The sequence below is a fragment of the Cololabis saira genome, chromosome 20 (genome assembly GCF_033807715.1).
Source record: "Cololabis saira isolate AMF1-May2022 chromosome 20, fColSai1.1, whole genome shotgun sequence".
In the NCBI taxonomy this organism is placed as follows: Eukaryota; Metazoa; Chordata; class Actinopteri; order Beloniformes; family Belonidae; genus Cololabis; species Cololabis saira.
This window is the reverse complement of record NC_084606.1, coordinates 38,308,685-38,334,400: the sequence shown is the minus strand read 5'-3', so window position 1 is coordinate 38,334,400 and position 25,716 is coordinate 38,308,685. Positions and strand designations below refer to the sequence as shown.

General features: G+C 39.9%; 1 protein-coding gene across 1 annotated transcript in view; it reads right to left on the bottom strand.

The window, feature by feature from the left end:
* The window catches only part of LOC133420880 (uncharacterized), a 130,353-nt gene extending 107,998 nt beyond the window's left edge, over positions 1-22,355 (bottom strand). The window contains exons 1-4 of the mRNA XM_061710761.1: positions 22,338-22,355; positions 20,960-21,074; positions 16,276-16,466; positions 6,305-6,506 (exon numbers count right to left, since the gene is read on the bottom strand). Coding sequence (XP_061566745.1) covers positions 6,305-6,506; positions 16,276-16,466; positions 20,960-21,074; positions 22,338-22,355 — 526 coding nt within the window. The remainder of the gene's footprint in view (positions 1-6,304; positions 6,507-16,275; positions 16,467-20,959; positions 21,075-22,337) is intronic.
* Positions 22,356-25,716: the final 3,361 nt, after the last annotated feature.

Below are 25,716 nucleotides of genomic sequence, written 5' to 3'. Positions count from 1 at the left end.
GGGATATCAAAAATATATTCATTAATTTTGGATAGCTGCCCTCATACATGGGACAAAATCAAAACGGCATGGGAAGCAGAAGTCGGAGTGATAATACCGGAAGAAACTTGGAAAAATACCATACAGCGTATACACACATCTTCTCTCTGTATCAGGCATGGCCTGATTCAGTTTAAGGTTGTCCACAGATTGCATTATTCTAATGACAGACTGTCTAAATTGTATCCTAATGTTGTACCAAACTGCCCTAGATGTCAATATGTTCCTGTTTCTTTGGGACACATGTTTTGGTCGTGCCCATCTCTGTGTGGTTTTTGGTCTTCAATTTTTCAATCACTCTCAGCCATTTCTGGCAAAACGCTGCAACCTGACCCTTTGATAGCTATCTTCGGTGTGGCTTCTGATGAGCTGATGTTGTCTCGCCTCCACAAGAATGCAATTGCCTTTGCATCGTTGCATGCTCGTCGTCTGATACTGCTGAATTGGAAAGGGAAAAACCCTCCTTCGTATGTTCATTGGATTAGAGAGGTGATGTTGGGGTTGGCTCTGGAAAAAATTAGGTATACAGTACATGGGTTGGAGGATAAATATAACAGAACCTGGTCACAGTTCATAAATCATGTCAAGAGCCTGCCTTTTGCTTAACTTCTTGCCTAAAAATATTTTTAATGCCCATATCCTGACTGTTGGAATTTTTTTATCTCTATGCCAAAGGTCCAAAATGTTGGTGTTATGACTTTAATGATCGACACAGATTTGAGTCTCTCCTGTCTGTCCTTTTTCCTTTTTTTCTTTTTTCTTTTTGTTTTTTTTTGTTTTTTTTTTGTTTTTGTTTTTGTTTTTTGATGTGTTTGTGGGGATGCCACCTGGAGGGGGAGGGGGGGGGGGGTTACAACTTTTGTAAGAAATGCATGACTAATGATGCCGATGTTTTTGATATGGAAAAATGATAAATAAAGTTGTTAAAAAAAAAAAAAAAAAAGTGTACGAGGCCTCCCAGTGTTTGACGTTTAAGAAAATTTGTATCAGATACAAATTCCACTGTTAAAATCACATTTTCCAAGCAAGCGCAAAACTTTTTCCTTTGCATATTTGCTGCAGCACAAAAATGACACAAAGGTTCAGCATTGTGGTCGTGCTTCATCGTCGCCAAAAGAAAAGTTCCAGTTCAGACCGACAAGACTCGCGTTGCGTTTCCCTCTGAAGGCCGTTGTCAAATGTTGGCCGTTTTATCCACTCAAAACTGTTACCATGGAAACGAGAGGCCAAAAGGGAAAGGAACGTTTACGTTTTATCATGTCAACAAAGTGAATCCCTCAAGAAAAGAGTTTAACAGAGATGTGACTTATGTGAGGTAAACACATTCAGATTATTATTAAGTGCTATGAATTCCATGACTTTGTTATTAATGCTGCATTATTGCCTTATTGTGCATTCACACCGAAAGTCAAAAACCGCCTGTGGTCGCTCAGGACGCCTGCATCACTCCTGCATCACTCCTGCATCACTCCTGCATCACGAGAACAGGAGAAAATATGTTTCTCTATGTTTCTTATTTTTGTGAGGGGGATATATATTGTTTTTCGGCACTACCTTGTTCTCTATAGCTGATATAACATGAATTACTCCCATAAAGTTCTTATTTTTGCCATCTGAGAAAATTAAATATATTATATCTGGTGCCTAACTGTTTCCCAAGTATATTAGTGCGTGTGTGAATGAATAAATGAGACGTAAAACGTACATTTCTTTGTAGAAAGGCGTTTTATGAAAATAAGTCAATTTACTTGTATTAGTTTATAGCGCAGTCTTGAACATCCAATATGGCGGCGACGTTGACGTATCGCAGCAGCGGGCAAGAACACTCGATGCGGCGTCTACGTATATATGTCTATGTGTTTTAAAAAGAGCTGGTCACCCGCAAGCAAGTCCGCCATTTTCATGACCTCATCTGATCTATCTATTGAGTTTAATTTAAAAATGACGTACTTTTCCTCCCATATCCGGTGATAATTTATCAGCCTGACTGTGCATCCTTAGAAATAAAGGAATCACATTTTTTTTTCACTACCCAGCTACTCAACACACCCGCTCAGACTGTTTGAAGAGTAACCCGGCTATATTTACACTAATTCATAAATCTATTTGACATTTTTGAGTAGTCCGTAGTCCTTAGCTACTTAATTACTTGCTGAGTAAATACTCGACCGTAGAGTCTTAGGAGTTTATAAAATGGTAACGTTCCTATTGTGCAATTACATTAAATGGTATGTGTGCCATTTACCCTCGCAACACAGCGATGTAATGACGTTAGAGAAATAAATGGTTCAATTCCCTGCCCAAGATGGCCTTGGGCAAAACACTGAACTTCCACATTGCCCATAATTTGTTCACCGGTATGTGAATGTAAAAACAAAGCACTACGTCCTGCACACAAGGTGCTTGTTTGCAGTATAATAAGAAGTACAACGTATGAGTGTTTCTATAAAAGAGCGAATGAAAAAGACAATGTAATGTTGTGCAATGTTTTAAAAATCCTAAAGCAAGGTCAAACATTGGGGAAGACAATTTACCAAATAATAAGAAATAAGTGCAACCACAATGAATGCGTTTCATCAATTTGTTGTATCTAAAAATGAACTAATGAATTAAAAATACTCATCTCATTATTCCCAACTAGGGCTGGGCGATATGGACTAAAATATTTATCACGATAATTTCTGGCATTTATCCCGATAACGATAAAAATGATCATAAAAATTATGATAAAAAAAATACCAATTCAACTCCACCTTTGTAACTATAAATCTATCTCACTCTCAGATCCGCCATGTTTGTTACACAAAAACCTCATCAACGGGAATTTATCCTTCTTTCTTTCTTTCTTTCTTTCTTTCTTTCAGGCTCATTTCTTTCTTTCTGGCTCATTTCTTCCTTCATTCCTTCCTTCCTTCCAATCCTGCTTCCTTCCTTCCTTCCTACCTTCCTTCCTGCTTCCTTCCTTCCTGCTTCTTTCTTTCCTTCCTTCCTTCCTTCCTTCCTTCCTTCCTTCCTTCCTTCCTTCCTGCTTTCTTCCTTCCTTCCTCCATCTTCCTTCCTTCCTTCCTTCCTTCCTTCCTTCCTTCCTTCCTTCCTTCCTTCCTTCCTTCCTTCCTTCCTGCTTTCTTCCTTCCTTCCTCCATCTTCCTTCCTTCCTTCCTTCCTTCACGTACGTTGTGTGTGGATTTAACACTGAACCATAAATCATCTTTACACAAAAACGTCATCAACGGGAATTTATCGTTTTTACCGTGAGATACAAATTCTTACCGCGTGGAATTTTTTTGACGGTTGATCGTGAACGGTAAAATATCACCCATTCCTATTCCCAAGCAAAGAAAAACTGCTCCAAATGACATACTTGACTCAAAACACATTCAGTTAGTGATAATATAAAAGCAGAAAAGAAGTACAATTTCCAGAAATAATGTCATGCCTTTCTTTTTATAGTCTGTTACAGGAAGAGTCATGCAGGATTTACTGAACAACTACAGCTCCCGCAATAAACATCCCATTCTTTGCTTATCGTTTCAATATTCTGAATTCAAACTCTGCATGAACGCAGATCCATCATGTTAATAAACCAGTTATTTAAGAAATCTGTCTGCACCCCATATAATGGTGGTGCACTGACTACGCTTACCTGCATCAATAACCCTTTTCTAACCGGAATATTAGCAATAACCCGGTTTTTTAAGGCCAATATGAGCCCTGGGTTCCTCCTTTTAAAACCTGAATATTGGGTCATGTAAACACCAAACGGAATATCCCCATCAAACGGAACAGGAATGTGTTTTCTGCACATGCTCTGTTCACAAGGAATCCTGGTCTTTTGAGTCCAGGAAGTTCTTCTAAACACGGAGAAACCAAGACCAGGAGGAGACTAATCACTTCATAAATGTAATGAAGGATATGAACATTTCTGCATTTGTAGACGGTAGAAAGTACCGGGATAGAAGATTTACAAGAAGTTGTGCGAAGCAGCATTTGTTTTGGATTTGGATACAGGAAGAAGAAGCAGAAATGACGGGAATTGCTTCATGATGTTCTCCGTGCGTCGCTGGTTTGATCCAGATATCCCAAATGATTAATTACCATGTAAACGGAATATTCCCAATGTTTCAGTAACCGGAATATTAGCAATAACCAGGATTTTGACTGCATGTAAACGTAGTCAGTGATTGAAAGCAGTGGGGGAGCTGATCACAGCCTAACAATTAACACCACACGCCGCACAGAGAGGGATTCTGTCAGGACTGCTGTGTCCAGGCACACACACACACACACACACACACACACACACACACACACACGTTCTTAATGACATTAACTCAGGACAACATCTTTTGAATGGAGCATATTGTGTGGCTCTTGTTTTGCCTGTGGGAGTTTGGTCCACATGACTGGGAGAGCGGTGCTTTCCCTATCACACACTTCCACTTCTCTCTGGCCACATGGGGAAGGGGGGGTCACTAAAAATGTTCAAGTTCTTTTTATACATAAATTGTAATCAACAAAGTGTGTAGAAAATGGATTTTGGGTGACCTAATCTGGGCTGGAATCTGCTCCGGCCGCGGTTCTCCCCCACACTGCCTTTTATGGACACTGAAAGAAAGAGAAGAACGCTCGGCTCATTCACTGTTTCACCTGAAAACTGTGCAGGAAGTCAGAAGCTGTGAAAGAAAACTATACCGTTTCTTATTTGTAGAATAAGCATCCTGTGTTTGATTGCTGCGTGAACTGGTGAACTTAGTTTCCCTCCCTTGGTCGTTGGGACAGCTGCCCGGAGCAACCGGTCCGTTACAAAGGCAGACATTATCAGACATTATCAGACATTATCAGTGTTGTGTAGACGTGTCTGGTTCACATCCAGCACATGGATGAACGTAGAAAAGCCACCCAGGAGGGGGATCGTTGGTCATGTGTACCTTTCGCTTTTGCTGGATTATTAACGCCTTATTAACAGGGAATGTTTCATAGGGGGGGCCAGAGGGGGCCACGCAAATTGTTGGGGTGGACACCAAAACTAAAAGCCGTCATTACAGGACTTTATTATACTGTTGTAGTATACAGGCTCAGAAATTTCGTTCATTCGTTCGTTTTTATATATTTCGAACATGTATAAAAAAAACAAGAAAAAAGATAAGAGAAACAAATACAGGTGGGCATTCCACCTCATAAAGAACAAAAAAACATCAAAAAACATATTTCAGTTACATGTTTGAAAATGAGTGGGAGGAAGTATAAACTTATTTAATCCCACCCCTTTCCACAACTAAACATAAATTATATGCCTGTATTTACTTTTTATACTATACACTAATTTGTATGAATAAATATATATCATTTTTACAAAAATAACCTGTTTAATACCAAATGTAAGCTCTATCATAAATATAATACAACTATGATATAAATATAATATGACTATGATATAAATATAACTATGATATAAATATAATATGTATATCTACACAAACCTACAAAGACAACATGACAAAATAGCAAAACACACAACTGGTGATCTTTAAACACAGTCTTCACTTTTATACCTCAAATAAACCATTTCTTTATATTTCTTTTTAAATTGTTTTATGTTTGTACATTCCCCTTAAATTATAACCCCTTTCCCTCCCAATAAAAAAATTCTGAATGTTATCCGGTAGCAAAAGATTTTTTGCTTTAATCATTACTTGTGCAGATTGAAATACCACTAAATCCATACGTTTAAATACTTTAAATACTTTTTTCTTTTTTTGACTTTCTATTTTGTCTGCGTATATATTAATGGTTAATAACATTTTGGTAAAAACCTAAGGCATATATATATGTATGTATGTATGTATGTATGTATGTATGTATGTATGTATGTATGTATGTATGTATGTATGTATGTATGTATGTATATATATATATATATATATATATATATATATATATATATATATATATATATATATATATATACACACATTTGCATTTTTAAAATATAATATATTTTAATATATCTATATTTATTGGCCATGGCCCCCCCTGCCCCCTCCCCTGGTGGCGCCACTGCTTATTAAATGTGCAGATTTCATGTGGAATTTGACGCACACACTTACTGAAATCTAAATGACTCACAAAAAGTTTCCTCGGATTCAGATATTTGCCACTGAATCTAGACTTTTAAAGCCTTTCTTTTTTATGGTTACCGTTATTATCCTGCTGGTCTCCCAGCTTGAACTTGCGGAGAAGAAGCTGCTGGAGAAGTTTTCCTTACCTTGTTCTCCCGGTTCTCCGCGGGCTCTGTCCAGCGCGCCGCCCAGCAGCATAAAAGACAGAAAAACGAGCAGGCGTCTACATTTATCCGGTGATATTCGGGCAGTTTTCTGCCTGTGTTTACTGTACATCCCTGTGACCCTCGGTAACGCCGGCGGTATCTCCCTTTGCCCGCTGCCGTCCGACTCTCCCTCCCTTTCAGGCTGCACCGCCGGGCGGTCACGGTGGCAGCAATCAAACACCACATCCGCCGGGGACTTTCACAATAAAACTACGACGGAGTATTAGGGCCAAACTAATAAGACAAAAAAAAAGGAAATTACGAAAATAAAGTCATAATATTACGACTTTATTCTTGTAATATTCGACTTTATTCTCGTAATGTTACGACTTTTTTCTCGATTTATTCTCGTAATGTTAAGACTTTATTCTCATAATATCACAACTTTATTCTCATAAATTACGACTTTATTCTCATAAATTACGACTTTATTCTCATAATATTACGACTTTATTCTCGTAATGTTACGACTTTTTTCTCGTAATGTTACAACTTTATTCTCGTAATATTACGACTTTATTCTCGTAAATTACGACTTTATTTTCGTAATATTACGACTTTATTCTCATAAATTACGACTTTATTCTCATAAATTACGACTTTATTCTCGTAATATTACGGCTTTATTTTCGTAATGTTACAACTTTATTATCGTAATGTTACGACTTTATTCTCATAATATTACGATTTTATCCTCACGAATTACGACTTTATTCTCGTAATGTTACGATTTTATTCTCGTAATGTTACGACTTTATTTTCATAATATTACGACTTTATTTTCATAATATTACGACTTTATTCTCATAAATTACGACTTTGTTCTCGTAATATTACGACTTTATTCTCGTAATATTTCGACTTTATTCTCGTAATGTTACGACTTTATTCTCATAATATTACTAACATTACGAGAATAAAGTCGTAATATTACGAGAATAAAGTCGTAATTTATGAGAATAAAGTCGTAATATTATGAGAAAAAAGTCGTAATCAGATGAAGGGGGGGGCGTGCTTTTTGGCATCTAGCGTCGCCACGGTAACGCTTTTGAAAGAGAAAAGTAATGCGTGTTGTCGCAGGATGGAGACGCACATTTTGATGTATAACACACCTGGGTGCACGTTACGGTTCGGGCTCTGAAGCGGCTGAAGAAATGGCATAAATTTCGCCAAAATTACACGATTAATTCAAAATGGAGACTTCCTGTTGGGTTTCGGCCATGGCGCCAAGAGACTTTTCTTTAAGTTGCGAGATGATATAAGTGTGTACCGATTTTCGTTCATGTACGTCAAACCGTATTGTGGGACTTGAGGCACAACGTTTTCTAGGGGGCGCTGTTGAGCCATTAGGCCACACCCATTAATGCAAACCATTAAATATCACATTTCAATTATCAATTATCAATTAATTTTCAATTATTCATTCCTGCATTTATTTATTTATCTATTGGAGCAAAGAAATCTCATACTTTTATTTTGAAGTTCAAGTTAACTTCATCCGCTCACATTGTCTTTAACTTGAGGCTTCTCTGCGCTCCACAAAACAAGGAATGGATTTTATATTAATGATGTTTCCGTGTGAATTTCCTGTGAATTCTAAGATGCAAATTAACGGCGCAGTTAATAACAAATGTGCATGAGTGATTCAAGTTATTAAACATTTTCATTGCTACACTGGTGTAGTTGTGTGCACTGCTGCAGCAAAAGAGTTGGAGGTCAAAACCCATGTGAGATTCTGCTCTCTGTGCTGCTGGGGATGTCTCTGTGTTTATGGGACCACGAACAAATCTGCACTGGGTGAGTGATTAGTTTGGGGTGAAGAAAGTCCTGATTAAAGTGTGAAGGGCAAATGGAAATTTCTTTGCATGATTCAGTATTTAAATTAAATACATAAATAAAAGAGGGACAACTAAACATTAAAAATATACACATCACGCTTTTTAGGTCTGGCATCCCTTTCTTTGAGTCTGTTAACACTTCTCCTGGCTCCATAAATAGACTACTATTTCTTGTTGAGGCTTTTGTTCCTGAACTTCATGACACAGCACGTCCACAACATGACTGTTATGTTCATGTTCTGGGTCTCTGGAAAGCGTCTAGAGACAACATCTGTTGTATTAGACGCTATATAAATAAAATTGAATTGAACTGTAGTGTCTTGTTTGGTGCATGATCAAACAAGAAAAGAGCAGCTCAAACCATACCATGTTTTTTCTGAAGCTGGAAAAGATCAGATATTCAGTGAAAGGTAGCTCTAACATATTTTATAATAAGTGGCACCCTTGTGCACGTTCAGGCTGCAGTGGAAGCTTGTATGACTTGTATGTAGATTCTTAAGGCCTGGACATTTAGCAGATGACACCAGCCACGACTCTCTGTATCAAACCATTCAAAAGTTATGGCAGAAAGTAGGAACTATCAGATATGGACTAATCAGATGAAGGGGGGACTCCCTTTTTGGCGTCTATCGTCGCCACAGTAACGCTTTTGAAAGAGAAAAGTAATGCACGTCGTCGCAGGATGGAGACGCACATTTTGATGTATAACACACCTGGGTGCAAGTTATGGTTCAGGCGAAGACACGGCCGAAGAAATGGCATAAATTGCGGCAAAATTACACAATTAATTCAAAATGGCCGACTTCCTGTTCGGTTTCGGCCATGGCGCCAAGAGACTTTTCTTTAAGTTGGGCCATGATACAGGTGTGTACCGATTTTCGTGCATGTACGTCAAACCGTATTGTGGGGCTTGAGGCACAAAGTATTCTAGGGGGCGCTGTTGAGCCCTTAGGCCACGCCCATTAATGCAAACCATGAAATATCACATTTATCACCAGGCCTGGCTTGCGTGCAAAATTTGGTGACTTTTGGGGAACTATCAAATATGGACCAATCAGATGAAGGAGGGGGCCGCTTTTTGGCATCTAGCGTCGCCACGGTAACGCTTTTGAAAGAGAAAAGTAATGCACGTAGTTGCAGGATGGAGACGCACATTTTGATGTATAACACACCTGGGTGCACGTTACGGTTCGGGCCGTATTAACTGCCGAAGGAATGGCATAAATTGCGCCAAAATTACACGATTAATTCAAATTGTTCAAAATGGCCGACTTCCTGTTCGGTTTCGGCCATGGCGCCAAGAGACTTTTCTTTAAGTTGTGACATGATACAGGTGTGTACCAATTTTCGTGGATGTACGTCAAACCGTATTGTGGGGCTTGAGGCACAAAGTTTTTTTCTGTATGGCAAATCAGATGAAGGGGGGGCGCGCTTTTTGGCGTCTAGCGTCGCCATGGTAACGCTTTTGAAAGAGAAAAGTAATGCGCGTTGTTGCAGGACGGAGACGCACATTTTTATGTATAACCCACCTGGGTGCACGTTACGGTTCAAGCCGTTTTAACTGCCGAAGGAATGGCATAAATTGCGCCAAAATTACACAATCAATTCAAAATGTCCGACTTCCTGTTGGGTTTGGGCCATGGCGCCAAGAGACTTTTCTTTAAGATGCGACATGATACAGGTGTGTACCGATTTTCGTGCATGTACGTCAAACCGTATTGTGGGGCTTGAGGCACAAAGTTTTCTAGGGGGCGCTGTTGAGCCATTTTGCAACGCCCATTAATGCAAACCATTAAATATCAAATTTTTTGCCAGGTCTGGCTTGCGTGCCAACTGTGGTGACTTTTGGGGCACGTTTAGGGGGAAAAAAGGCCCTTATTTCGTCGGAAGAAAAACGAGGAAAAAAAGAGGAAGAACACACATACCTACAGATACAATAGGGCCTTCGCACTGCAAGTGCACAGTATTTTTATAGTGTCAAATATCCTATAAATTGTAGATTGACATACAGAAATAATATGATACTCACTATAAATGTATAATTGATCCCTGTTCTACTGTGCCTTACCCCCTAATAAAAATATTTTAAAAAAGAAAAGAAAAGAGCAGCTCAGCTTCACTCCACCATCACTCTGTGTGGTTACATGCACATCTAGATCAAGCTATTGGCAACAATCTAGCTAAGAATTAAACTGGAGCTTCAGAGAAATCCAAGTATACATGCGCGAGAAGACAATCGGTTATTTTTATGTGAGGTGCGTTCGACTCTGCAACGGTAGGTGCCACACACACTTTCACGTTGGCATTATTCCATTACATTTAGTAAACAAGCGCAAAGGAAGACAACAACATATGTAAAAATGGATGCTAATGATGCAGGAGCTCTGTAGGTTTCGTACATACTAAGCCTGAACATGTTGCAGGTAAGAGGCACACAAAGTCTCCCTCTTCTTCTTCTGTTACTGCATTGTTGTGATGCTGTGACTGTTGTTATTCCCGCGGCTCGTTCCGGAAGGTCCCGGGGCGGTCAGTAGCTCGGTTCAGTACGGGTTGGTTTACATTCCAGAACTAGGGGGGCCGAGACCCGCCATTGCTGAAAATAAAAGTAACGCGGCAAACAGAAACAAACGCCGCTGCAAATTAAAGATACGCTGCAAATCAAAAGAAACGCTGCTGCAAATAAAATAAACGCTTTGCAAATAAAAGAAACGCTGCAAATAAAATAAACGTTTTGCAAATAAAATAAACACTGCAAATAAAAACAAACGCCGCTGCAAATAAAATAAATGCTGCAAATAAAAACAAACGCCGCTGCAAATAAAAGAAACACTGAAAATAAAAAGAAACGCCGCTGCAAATAGAATAAACGCTTTGCAAATAAAAGAAACGCCTAATCCTAACATCCTAATCTGAGTTCTGTACGGTGGCCGAGACCCGCTATTGCTGAAAATAAAAGTAACGCTACAAACAGAAACAAACGCTGCTGCAAATAAAATAAACGCTTTGCAAATAAAATAAACACTGCAAATAAAAACAAATGCCGCTGCAAATAAAATAAACGCTGCAAATAAAAACAAACGCCGCTGCAAATATAAAGAAACCCCGCTGCAAATAAAATAAATGCTGCTGCAAATAAAAACAAACGCCGCTGCAAATAAAAGAAACGCTGCAAATATAAAGAAACCCCGCTGCAAATAAAATAAACGCAGATGCAACGAACGAAAAAATAAGTGAAAAGGTTATTGTTCAACGTCGCTAAGTGTAATTTTTAATGTGTTACCGGTGCATCGGCAAAAATAGTCCCCGGTAATTCACTTCCGTTGTGGCTTTTTTATTTGCGTCATTTTTTCTATTTTATTTGCAGCGGGGTTTATTTTATTTGCAGCGGGGTTTCTTTATATTTGCAGCGTTTCTTTTATTTGCAGCGGCGTTTCTTTTTGTTTGCAGCGGCGTTTCTTTTTGTTTGCAGCGTTTATTTTATTTGCTAAGCGTTTATTTTATTTGCAGCAGCGTTTGTTTCTGTTTGTAGCGTTACTTTTATTTTCAGCAATAGCGGGTCTCGGCCACCGTACAGAACTCAGATTAGGATGCATTATCTGGCACTAAAAGCTCGATCTCATGAGCTTCAGGTTGGTTCCACTACAGCCCGGCTAAGGTGTATACATGGCTTTTTAAAAACTCCATATGGGTTGGAGTACGGCAACAATTGGACTTTCTATTAGTGCATGTAAATGTACTCACTGACCAATCAGCTGAGTTTTCACAGGTGACTGGAAATGTTGCAGAGAGGATCCTTAAGAAGCCATTTGGTGTTCATCACACACTGATGGAGAACAGCAATTATAGCAGGACTGTTTTTGCTTAAGTGAACATAGTGCACGTTTCTCACAAAATACTGAGGAAAGAAGAGGAAAAGACAATGTTTCGTAATGACCAAGTCACAATCCGACTCTTATTTTAAATGTCAATGAACAATCTTGAATCAGAAGTTTGTAAACTGAAACTAATCAAACTCATTGTTTTGCATTTCATATATCTTGGATGAGTATGTCAAAAGACTTTTCATTTTAATTAGTTCCAGTTGCCATGAAGTGAAAGGACCAGTTCCTATCCATCCAAACAATACATTTTTAATTGGAAACATTTCAGGCATCCCCATTTTATAATTCTTTCTCTCAGTCGCATTTTCTTCCATCTCTTCATGTTGAGTTAAAGGAGACCTATTACGGCATTTAATGTATATTTTAAACAGGCCTTGAATGTCTTAAAAACAATCTAAAGCTTGTTTTTTCTACATAAATCAGAAATTCAGCCTGTGGGCCATGTCTCTAGTTTTGCCGGTTCTAACCTCATTATCTATGAGGGATTCTGAGGGGGCGGGGCTATGATAATGAGGCTCTGTGCTGATTGGCTGCCTGAATGACGTGTAGCAGGGGAGGGAACAAAGCCTCTCTGGGCAGAAGAGCAGCGGCTCCGTACACTATTAAAGCGTGTCCCATGCGATGCGATCAAACTTCAGTGACCAAATCAATTCCATAAAGCCTGAATTACGGTTCTGCGTTAAATCGACGCGTACCGACGGAACCATAAATCAGCCTTTAGTTACCTGAAGAAGGAACGGGTCACCTCGTCTTCACACTAATTCACACAGGAAGATTTAATTGAATTCTAAACAGGTACACCACAGTTATTTACTCCGATTCCTCATCATTTCATTTCTTATGTTACAAGACAAATGAATCATGTTAACTGTAAAGAAATCACAACACTGAATGTTCACAAATGGCAACTTTATTGTTAAAAAAAATAAAAGAACATAAGTTGTATATAAATAACATGTATGCACTATTGCTGGCTCAAGGAAGGACCGTGCGTCTTCTGAAGGTGTCGTTCAAGCTTCAGGTGCTTGGAAGATCTGAAACCATAAACAGAAATAAATGTATTACTAATAGAGCTCCGCTGTTACCTAACGAGTAAGTGGCTCCGTTAGGGAACACTGGAGCCACCGAGTGGCCCTGGTGCTCCAGAGCCAAGCTAAATACGTAGCCCATGCAAAGATCATACTTGTAAACAAATATAAATAACATAAAAAATTAACGTCACTTACCGCTGACTCGTGTGCAGTTGCCGGGTCCGAACTGTTGGTACTGATCCTTTTATGAGGGTAATGTCGATGAAAAACCTAATTTTTACTGTCCCTCGCTGTGGAAACAGCCACACTATACCCCACTTCAGAACAATGGCGGACGCTCCGGCCGGTGGAGTTAGTTGTGGGCGTGGTTTCAGCAGCGGAGGAGACCGAGGCGTGGTTTGCATTTTGCTTACGTAACGAAAATGCGCAAATCTGAACGGCTCGTAAAAGTCACATGACACTGGATGGATCCTCCAGGCGGGGTGAACAGACCCTGCAATCTGGTTGCTTTCCTCCTTCTCTGAGTTGGCAGGCTGAGGGGAGACCACTTTATATATGTTAAAGCAAGAGAAAACCTGTTTTTCATAATAGGTCCCCTTTAAATCAGGCAAACTTCCTTGTCTCTTATTAACCACATCATGCTAGGCACAAAATGACACACAGAGATTAGTGTAGTTCAGAAAAGCTGTTTCCACCAGAGGACTGAGATCATGTGAATAGTTTGCTGCTTACTTTATAAATATGTAGATGTGTAAGCACTCGGAGCCTGCTGGCAGTGTGATTGTCTGTCTGTCCTCACGGTCAGGCAGCAGCGTGCTGGTGTCACAATCAGTCTCTTTAACCAAGGAATTACAGCAAGGATTTGGACTTAGCTGGCATGAAGGGCTGCTGGATAAGACAGATTTATTTCACCTCATTGGGAAAACGTCTCCCAAGCCACACACCCATTTCAGTTCCTACTAGAGGGAAAGTGGACGTTGCAGTTGCTCAGTGAGCTCTGGCACAAATGGCTTCTTTTATTTTGTTGGTGCTCCGCTCTGTCGTGGGGATAATGTCCTTACCAATTATTACACTGAAAAGACAATAGCTTAAACTCAAATATGTTTAAAACCATCAGCCCATTTGCATTGCAGAAAGTGAGGAATGTATTTTGTCAATTGGGGAATGATATAATTCATTAGGCGTGTTGTGCAACAAGTAGTTGCGCTGTTCCAGTTATCAAGAGTTATTAATAATTTTATTCAACAATTATTAATAATTAATAAAGTAGACTACTTATCAAATTGAATTATCAAAATAATTTAATCCTCGGGGCACCACCTGGATTTCCAGGAAAAATGATAACTGTAGCAGCAAATCAGTCTCAAAAATAGATATTATTCTGCAGAGTAGTACATTTTACTATTATCACTACAGAATAACCGTTGAAGGCAATAACCAGTTCGGCTCTAGCTCTGTCAAATCAGCCATTGTGACGAAATACATGCAAACAACACAAACGACTTCTCTCATCAAAATCAATCAGAATTTATTTACATCCAGGTACCAAGCAGATGGTAAAAGCGACACCCAAATAAATTCTGACGGCGCACTACGTTAAAACATAAAACACTAACCATCAAGAAAACAACAAGAATAAAATGTTAACTGCATGGAGGAAAAGAAATCGAAAACAATAAACATGTGATACAAAACTCCCGATCATCTGTGTCTCAAAACAACGTGGCTGCACGTGGCCGACAAGACATTTAAAGATGGCGGTGCCCTCGTCACCACGTGCAATGAGACAAGATGACGGGGCGCGGTATTTAAAACCACGGATAACTGGCGAAGATGGCGCCACAAAATAAACAACCATAATGCCGGTAGTTGCCGGCGTTACACAGTAATATACATATATATATAACATACAAATTTAGCTCTGAACCGCTCTAGATTAAAATGATCGCCCAAAACATAGCCTCACGTCTCCCTTGGCTCCGGGTCTGGAGGGGCTGCGAGTAGGGCTGTAACAATATATCGTGCCACGAAATTTCGCGATACAAAAACATCACGATACGTGTCGTGGAGGTGACAAACTGTATCGCGATGTTGGATTATTAATATTAATCTATTGTGTTGACTAGTAACGGCCGCGCCTCGACCCGCGGACCAAAATCTTCCTACGTTCAGAAGAAACTAGTACCGTTTTGGTCCCGATCACGGGACTCTTGGGGGTTTTGAGCTCTGAACTTTTACTGATGTAAGGCTGGTGTAGAGTTAAGCCTTACCTTATTAAATTAAACCTTTTTGGGGTGGTGAGTAGGATAAACACGGGGACAACTTCTGCTGAGTTCCAGTGTACTTTAATGTCCCTCAACAGTGTAGGATTTTAGAACATCAACACAGCACCTAGTGCCGTACTGTGGCGTATCACTCCGCCCAATCTAAAACAGACTAATCACTACAGATAAACTGACTAGTGTCATTATAGTCCCTGATTTACATCAGAATATAAAGAATATATTTATACAATAATCAACCCTGAATTACCAAAATAACCTTCTTAACAAAAATAAATCTCCTCTTACACTTATAAGGTGAGCATGAATCAATCTTTTTATGATATAAAATTGTATCTATTATTTACTTTTATTTATTTATTTAATTTTAGTTGTTACATTTCTGGAAAAGAAAAAAGTCAAATCATACATGAGAGAAACTATTCAGTTTGTGTCTAAATATTTGTACTTGTATGAAACTGAAGATCATAATAAAAACCTGACATTTACTTCTAGTTCAGTTTGTGGAAAATGGTTGGCCTGGCTTTCTCTTTAAAACTTAAACAGTTATAAAGCATTACAAACTGTAACAATAGGGCAAACGCACAGTATTGTTTTGTATTTTGTGTCTTTCAAATAAAAGACAATTTTTTCTAGTCATATGTTCCTCATTCAGAGGTTGTTAAAAAATACTGCTATCGTATCGTATCGTTATCGTGACCTCAATATCGTGTATCGTACCGTATGGTGAGATTAGTGTATCGTTACACCCTTAGCTTCGAGCCTTTTCAGGTGCTGATCCACGTTTTCTGCCGGGCTTTTTAGTCCGAGGTGGCCTCGTTTCTCTCTCTGCTTCCAACTCTGGAAAGAGAGGGGACAGTTGCTGCAGCGGCGCCTCACGCCGGCTCCCTGGTGCCGGACCACGGAGCTTCTACACGCTGCCTCGCTGCGCATGGGGCCGGTTCCGTCCGTCGGAACTACGGCTCGTCCGTCTGTGTCGCCGGGCTGCGGGGGGGCTTCACGGGTCCAAAGCTGGAGCTTCCACACCGGATTCTGGTCCACGCTGGCGGTCGTCCTGGACGGCACAGTTCCTGGTGTAGGAGAGTGCTCAGAGAAAAAGAGAGGATTTAGAGGAGCATGAGGCAGGATTGAGGCAAGATTTATGAAAAAAAATTCATAAACGTTTTAAGTTTTCTAGTAATAATGTCAGATGAAGCGTTCCAAACCAAAAAGAATGAGCCCTCTAGTGTATCTCTCCTTTGCCTTGAACAGGCTGTGTGCTGCAAAATGTGCTGCAATTGTGACCAGAATTTCCCGTGCTGTCCTGTGGATGTGACGTCACATGACGCTGCATGCACGTTCTCCCCGTTCTCCCGTGCCGGCTTCACTGTTGGCTGCAGTACCCCCGACGGCCGTCGTGGTGAAAGGTGGCGCTAGAGAGTCTCATTTCTTAAAAGGAGCCTCAAGCTCCTTTAAAGGCAGAGAGAGTTGAGAGCACAGCGCTCTGGTATCGGATCTTACACCCGGCCCGTTAATCCAGGTCCCGAACGGCTCCCTCCCCGCCTCAGCTCTCAGGAAAAATGGGGAGACGTGATCCAGTGATCGACAGAGGTCTGTCCTGGTCGCTGGGCTGGGAAAGAGAGGATGAGCTGGGGGAGAAACGGAGATTTTGCGCTCCGCGGGCTGCGTGACGTCGTCAGCACCTGGCCAGTGATTAGACGCGCGCCCTTCAGGCGCCGTCCCCAAGGCACGTTGGTCTTTGGGGGTTGAGCCGGCTTTAAAGTCGAATTCACATATTCACAAAATGTTCATAAACATTCATAAGAGTTCACATGATCACATGACGTAGCCCAGCAGGCGTTTACTTAAAAAAATACAATATCTTTGCTATCTTATGGTTTTGTTTATGGGATTAGAGCATGCTATGAAATACAAAAATACATCATTGCAGTCTTGTCCACGCCTCTTGCCTATGCTATAACTTTAATCGTCCATCACCCCCGGCCAGTAATTATAATACTGAAAGCTCTTAAAAACAACACTTACAAACAGAATGTTGTTGGGGCTGGATGAATGAATGGTGTCCAGGAGGGGCAGAATAATCACAGCCGAGGCATTTGAGCTACCAGAAAACCGAAAAACAATATATATCCCCCTCACAAAAATAAGAAAAATAGAGAAACATATTTTCTCATCAACAAAACATATTTAAAAATTTTCAAACATATTTGAACCATTTTTCAGACAATAGAATAACATTTGAATCATTTTTCAGACAATAAAATGACTAAAAATTGACGTCACATCCGCAGGACAGCGCGGGAAATTTGGGCCCAGAATTGCAGCACATTTTGCAGCACACAGCCTGTTCAAGGCAACGGAGAGATACACTAGAGGAATCATTCTTTTTGGTTTGGAACGCTTCATCTGACATTATTACTAGAAAACTTAAAACGTATACAAATTTTTTTCATAAATCCTGCCTCAATCCTGCCTCATGCTCCTTTAATATTTAAGATAGTTAAGTATATAGTAACGTAACATGTCAGAAGTTAACATACACCCTATGTATGTATGTTGTCTTTTAATGCTGCTCCTTATGCCTTTTAAATTGCCCCTCGGGGACAAATAAAGTGTTTTGAATTGAATTGAATACATTTTATTTTTCTTGGAAAATGCAATATTTTAAAGATAGTTTCGGCTCCGCCCCCTCCCCCACTATAGATACACTTCAGGTGGAACTTTGTTTGGTTTATCACACACACACACACACACACACACACACACACACACACACACACACACACACACACACACACACACACACACACACACACACACACACACACACACACACAGTCACTTAGTCACACGCATATACACACACACACACACACACGCATGATCATATACATACACACACACACACATAGACATACACACTGGCTTGTTCACCTGCATGCTGGCTCTCTAGTTTTTGGGTTTAGGTAGCGGTAGCGGTAGCTTAGCTCAGACTGCAATCAGATCTTAAGATTTAGGTCGATTGCTGTTATTGTTTTGGATGGCTCCGTGCCGGTTTCGTGCTTTGTTTGTGGTTTTTTGTTGCAGATCTCCAGTGCTTGACGTGTGTTTCCGTGTGTTCCTGCTTCCTGGATTGGCAGTGGATGTCGTCACCCCCCCCCCCCCCACCCTCAATTCAATTTTATTTATATAGCGTCTAATACAACAGATGTTGTCTCTAGACGCTTTCCAGAGATCCAGAACATGAACATAAACATAAACATAAACATAAACCCCCGAGCAATTATTATATAAACAATGGCAGGTAAAAACTCCCCTAGTGGGAGAAAAGCCTTAAGCCAAACAGTGGCAAGGACAACTCCTTTAGGAGGAAGAAACCTGGACCAGGACCAGGCTCATAAGGGGGGACCCTCCTGCTGAAGGCCAGACTGGGGGAGTCAGGGACGTCGACAGCACACAGCAGGCAGGTGGAAGCAGCAGCGGGATGACCAGAGGTGGGGGGGGGGGGGCGTCAGCAGCACACAACAGTCATGTGGAAGCAGCAGCGGGGTGTGTATATGTATATATATTAAATATAGTAATAATGCACATATATATACTTTTGGTTTCTACCATCATGGTATCAATCATTAATATGTTTGCAGACAAGGGAAAAAAAAAAAAAAAGATAGTTTCGGCATTAAAATGCATATTTGTAATGTTTCTAGCGAGAAATATGTATTTTATTTACTCTATCTCGTTATTTTAAGATAGTTAAGCTTATAGTAACGTAACATGGTGTCAGAAGTTGACATACATTTTATTCTTCTTGGAAAATGCAATATTTTAACATAGTTTTGGCATTAAAATGCATTTTAATAAAGTTTCTAGCGAGAAATGTGTATTTTATTTACATACAGTGCGTCCAAAATGCCATACTAAACAATATATACTCAAAATGTATACTTTAGTGTATGTGTATTCAGCACAAATGATCTGTCCCCATATGATAAAATCCACCATCCCCCCTGATTTATTTTTACAACTCCAGTACTGACTGCAACCAGATGCTACAGATGTTCTGTTGTGGTGAGCACCGTCTTCTTTGCTGCAGTGTCAGCAGACTGAACTAACTGATAATTGTTGGCTGGAATCTCGTCACCCTGGAGGAAGTGGAGGAGGAGACAATAACTTCACCCCCCCCAAAACACTCAACAAGCTCAAGAGCAGCTTAAGCAACAATCATTCAAGCCGCTGCTTCAAGGAAACGTGCAGGAAATCCTTTCCACTTGACATAAGAGTCATCTTCCTCTGTCAGAGCCACAATAACAGCTGGACCTAATCTACACATGTGCACTGTACAAATACCGGAACGTGTACTTCATCTATTTATCAAGTGCTATGTGTTAATACTAATAGTATTGATATTATACTGTAGATAATATTCATACAATACTATACATTATAGAGACTCTCCCATTATCCCCCTTACTCTAAATGTCTTGGTGTACACCTGATACCAGCAGTGGCTGCACACTCTCCTCAGTTTATAAACTATACTGTGTATCCAGTTTTAGGATCTTTTGAACCATCTGCGATAATAAACTCTTTCCTCAAGAAATAATATGCTTGGTATACGATCTATTCCAAGCTCTAATTGCTTGTACAAAAATTATGTGGCAAAGACAGACTGAGTGATTAAAAAGGTAATTAAAGAGCCAACGTGCAAAAAGCTTCATTTTGGTTTCATTGCTGTATGAATAAAATAGCTGATGTTGTTAATGGGCCAGAATGTGAAATCAGAACATCTTTCTTCCTCCTCCTTTTGCTGCTTTTGTGCTCTCAACTATCTGCTTCTTATACATGAATTGAGTTCAGCAGAAATCCCTCACAAACAGCTCGTGTCTTCACACTGAAACAGATGTTACGTACCACGTGCCAAAGGCACATTTTCTGTAACGACAGGTTCGCGCAAACGACCTCTTGATAGTTTCATCTTCTTCCCTGTGAACCTATTCTTCCAAACCAAGAGCCTAGAGACAACTTCTGTTGTAATAGACGCTCTAGAAATAAAATTGAATAGAATTGAATTGAATTTGGCCACAGGATTTTAAGGTAATTATTTTTTCTTTTTTTTCTTCAACTATTTTAAATGTAATAAATCAGCAAAGATCATCAATCCCAACACCCATGAACACAGTGCTTATTTCACTACAGCTCAATCCCAACAAATCTCCTCTCTACTTTTCTCCCCTACTTTTTAGCTATTTTTTTTTTTTTAATATCACTAACGAAGCCTGAAACAGAAGCTATGTAAGCATGTGTAAGAAAGGCTCAGGGCCATTATGACTCAGTAAAATATTCAGCATTTCATTTGTATCTCACCATTTCAAAACAGCTGCTTCTACCGGTTGGTGAGTTGGTCTGTTGTAAATGACTGAATGTTCAGCGGCCTGGACGTGGAGACTGGAGTTCTGTCTTGTTACGAATTGCATCTTCAGTTTTTGCATTTTTATCTGGACAGCAAAGGCATTTTTGAATAAATCTCATGCATCTTCTTATTTCACCCCATTTTCTCTTGCACCAGACTCCAGGTACTTTCTCCTCAGCATCTCTTCAGCTGGAGTGTTAGTCTGCTCTGAGCAGGGATTGGTCAGTGACTGGCTGGTGTCAGGAGAGAAGCCTTGCTGCTGTTTGTTCTGGTGGCACACAGTGCAGCGCTCATGAAATGGGCCAGATTTGTGTATGAAATGAGGCCCTGTTGCATCATGGGACCTTCCACACAGCAGTTTCTGGCAGCTCTGGAAATCTGCACCTTTTCTGTTAAACTCTGAACTGAAGTGACAGGTGGACGGACTTTTAACCCTGGTACTGTCTTCGGGTCAAAATGACCTCATTCTCCTGTTCCTTCTTTCCTCCTCTGTTCTCTCTTCCTTCCTTCCTTCCTTCCTTCCTTCCTTCCTTCCTTCCTTCCTTCCTTCCTTCCTTCCTTCCTTCCTTCCTTCCTTCCTTCCTTCCTTCCTTCCTTCCTTCCTTCTTTACTCCCTTCCTTCCTTCCTTCCTTCCTTCCTTCCTTCCTTCCTTCCTTCCTTCCTTCCTTCCTTCCATCCTCCCTTCCTTCCTTGCTTCTTTTTTCCCTTCCTTCCTTCTTTCCTCCCTCCTTTGTTTCCTTCTTTCCTTCTTTCCTCCCTCCCTTGTTTCCTTCCTTCTTTTCTCCCTTCCTTCCTTCTTTTTTCCCTTCCTTCTTTCCTTCTTTCTTCCCCTCTTTCCTTCCTTCTTTTCTTCCTTCCTTCTTTTCCCCCTTCCTTCCTTCTTTTTTCCCTTCCTTCCTTCTTTTTTCCCTTCTTTCTTTCTTTTCTCCCTTCCTTCTTTCCTTCTTTTTTCCCTTCCTTCCTTCTTTCCTCCCGTCCTTCCTTCTTTTCATTCTTCCTTCCTTCCTTCTTTCCTCCCTTCTTCCATTCCTCCTTCCTTGACCCAAAGACAGAACAAGGGTTAAAGTTTCTCCATTCAAATCAATGTATCTACATTTTACAATGCATTTTATTTTAAAATAACGTTGAAACATGTAATTTATCAACACAAGTACTTTATATTTCAAGTCAATAAGAAAGGGGCAATTAAAGAAAACCAATACAAGAAAATGATTGTATAAATATTTATGTAGCAAAAAGTAACAAACCGCCTAAAAGAAAATTTGAAAAATTAAAAACATTCATAACCAGAGACGTTGTCCTTCATGCCCTTAGGAAATGAGCTCACGTTCAAATGTTTCTACATTTTAAATTTAATTTAAAGCATCTTTAGTTTAGTTTTCCAATAAGACACAGAGATGATATTAGTTGCGTTTCTTTACACTTTTGTCAAAAGAAAAGTTAAACTTTGAATTGGAGATAAAGGTACTGCTGCGAGGCGTTAGTGTTTTTCTTTTTATGAGTGTAACTCTCCTAGTTCTGTCTCCGTACCTCCGTAACTCTCCACATCTCAAATGGGTTTTTGCAAGTTTTTTCAAATAAAGGTTTTCCTTTTACGATATTTGGGTTTCGCGCAAATCATGCGGTAATAGAAATGCGACTGTGGTGCCTTGCAGCAGGATTGTTTTTATAACTGCTCCTGCTAACTGTTCTACGACGGAGTATTAGGGCCAAACTAAGACAAAAAAATTTAAAAAATGTAAATTACGAGAATAAAGTCATAATATAATGAGAATAAAGTCGTAAAAGTACGAGAATAAAGTCATAATGTTGCAAGAATAAAGTCGTAATAGAATAAAGTCGTAATATTATGAGAATAAAGTCGTAATATTATGAGAATATCATTTTTTTTCTTTTTGCAGATTTCCAGTGCTCCAGTGCGCCTCCATGTGGGATGTGTGTGCTCGCGTCCTGGATTAGCAGCGGATGTCACCGTGGCCAAATATTAATGTCTATGGACCACTGGTTCTTGGTAACTGTACCAAATATTAATGTCCATGGACCACTGGTTCTTGGTAACTGTAACAAATATTAATGTCCATGGACCACTGGTTCTTGGTAACTGTACCAAATATTAATGTCCATGGACCACTGGTTCTTGGTAACTGTACCAAATATTAATGTCCATGGACCACTGGTTCTTGGTAACTGTACCAAATATTAATGTCCATGGACCACTGGTTCTTGGTAACTGTACCAAATATTAATGTCCATGGACCACTGGTTCTTGGTAACTGTACCAAATATTAATGTCCATGGACCACTGGTTCTTGGTAACTGTACCAAATATTAATGTCCATGGACCACTGGTTCTTGGTAACTGTACCAAATATTAATGTCCATGGACCACTGGTTCTTGGTAACTGTACCAAATATTAATGTCCATGGACCACTGGTTCTTGGTAACTGTACCAAATATTAATGTCCATGGACCACTGGTTCTTGGTAACTGTACCAAATATTAATATCCATGGACCACTGGTTCTTGGTAACTGTACCAAATATTAATGTCCATGGACCACTGGTTCTTGGGGTAACTGTACCAAATATTAATGTCCATGGACCACTGGTTCTTGGTAACTGTACCAAATATTAATGTCCATGGACCTCTGGTTCTTGGTAACTGTACCAAATATTAATGTCCATGGACCACTGGTTCTTGGTAACTGTACCAAATATTAATGTCCATGGACCACTGGTTCTTGATAACTGTACCAAATATTAATGTCCATGGACCTCTGGTTCTTGGTAACTGTACCAAATATTAATGTCCATGGACCACTGGTTCTTGGTAACTGTACCAAATATTAATGTCCATGGACCACTGGTTCTTGGTAACTGTACCAAATATTAATGTCCATGGACCACTGGTTCTTGGTAACTGTACCAAATATTAATGTCCATGGACCACTGGTTCTTGGTAACTGTACCAAATATTAATGTCCATGGACCACTGGTTCTTGGGGTAACTGTACCAAATATTAATGTCCATGGACCACTGGTTCTTGATAACTGTACCAAATATTAATGTCCATGGACCTCTGGTTCTTGGTAACTGTACCAAATATTAATGTCCATGGACCACTGGTTCTTGGTAACTGTACCAAATATTAATGTCCATGGACCACTGGTTCTTGGTAACTGTACCAAATATTAATGTCCATGGACCACTGGTTCTTGGTAACTGTACCAAATATTAATGTCCATGGACCACTGGTTCTTGGGGTAACTGTACCAAATATACCAAATATATAGTGACGTCAATACAGACCCTCTATAATACATTCCTTTTTCCATTAATTTCTGCTTATCCAAAGTGTCATAGGCTCATATCAGAATGCGGTTTCTTCAGGGCTCAGTGAGACCAGTGTGCAGCAGCATCAGCAAGTCTGCCAACCTGTTGCAACAGCGGCTTGTCAGGAAGCTGTGAAGTGTGAAGTCTGTGCATCCGGCGGTTATTTGACAGGAAACAGTTTCAACAACTCCACCAAAAGTTGTTTGTTTAGAGCTTTACAGAGATCATTATTCATTCATACACATTCTCACTGGTGGTGGTAAGCTACGTTTTGTAGCTGCAGCTGCCCTGCAGACTGATGGAAGCGTGGCTGCCATATCGCGCCAAACGGCCCCTCCGACCACCACCAACATTCATACACATTCACACGGGGCAAGGTGGGTAAGGTGTCTTGCCCAAGGACACTACGACAGCAAACTGGGACAGAGCGGGATTCGAACCGCCGACCTTCCGATCATTGGACGACCCGCTCTACCACCTGAGCTACTGCCGCTCCTACTTAGTTAACATCACAAAGAAAAAAAAAAGAAAAAAATCAAAGATAGATGATCTCTCTCCATACACATATATTATACATTTTAATTATTTCATCCATACATTGCTATTTTTTCTCTTTAAATTTCTTTTTAAACTGAAATATATTTATACATTCTTTAAATCATAATGTAATGAATTCCATAACTTAATTCCAATAACAGAAACATTCATCTGCTTTAAAGTTGTTTGGGCAAATAGATGTTTAAAATTAAATTAAACTAATTAAACTATCTTCATTATTTGAACTGAAAATAAACATGTATTGTAAGTTTTCTGGTACTGCTTTACATTTAGCTGTTACCGTATTTTCACGACCATAAGGCGCACATACATTTTTTATTTTTTTTTTAAATGTGCCGGGCGCCTTAAGAAACGGTGCGCCGTGTCTATTACCTGAATTACGGTAATGTCAGGCCGGCCACCATGAGAACGGTAAAAAGAGAAGGGGGCGGGTGAAGCACCCGTGAGTTGCGACGTGAATGATACTCCTGTCCTGGCATCCGAGGAACACGATGCCATTGACGGGAAGCAAAACCGTGGTGATTTTACACACTTCACTGTTGCGACTTTTTCCTTTTTTCCAATATTTATTTCCATAAAAGGGGCTTACAATCATAAATCCATGCGGCTCCACAATTAGGGAAAAATCCAACGAAACGAAAACTATATAGAAAAGTAAAAACAGCGTGAAATGGTCAAAATTGGCATTTAACCACAGCCGCCTCCTGTCTGACATTTCCGCCTGACTGACGCACACACACCCACACACCACACCGGTCCCAATAATGAGGGGTGTGTCCCGGCCCCACCCATCCAACAATAAATAAACTCAGGTACTGTTTAACATAAACTAATTACCAAGTCAAGATAATTCAAAGTAACAGATCAACTTCATAAACATCCTGAACTAAACCTTTTTCTAAACTAAGGCATAAGAAATGAAGAAATGGCTACAACATTCCGGCCCCTAATTATTGCTTAGCGATTAATTACAAACTAAATTGAATAGCCATAACACACAAAGTAGCCTTACCAGGA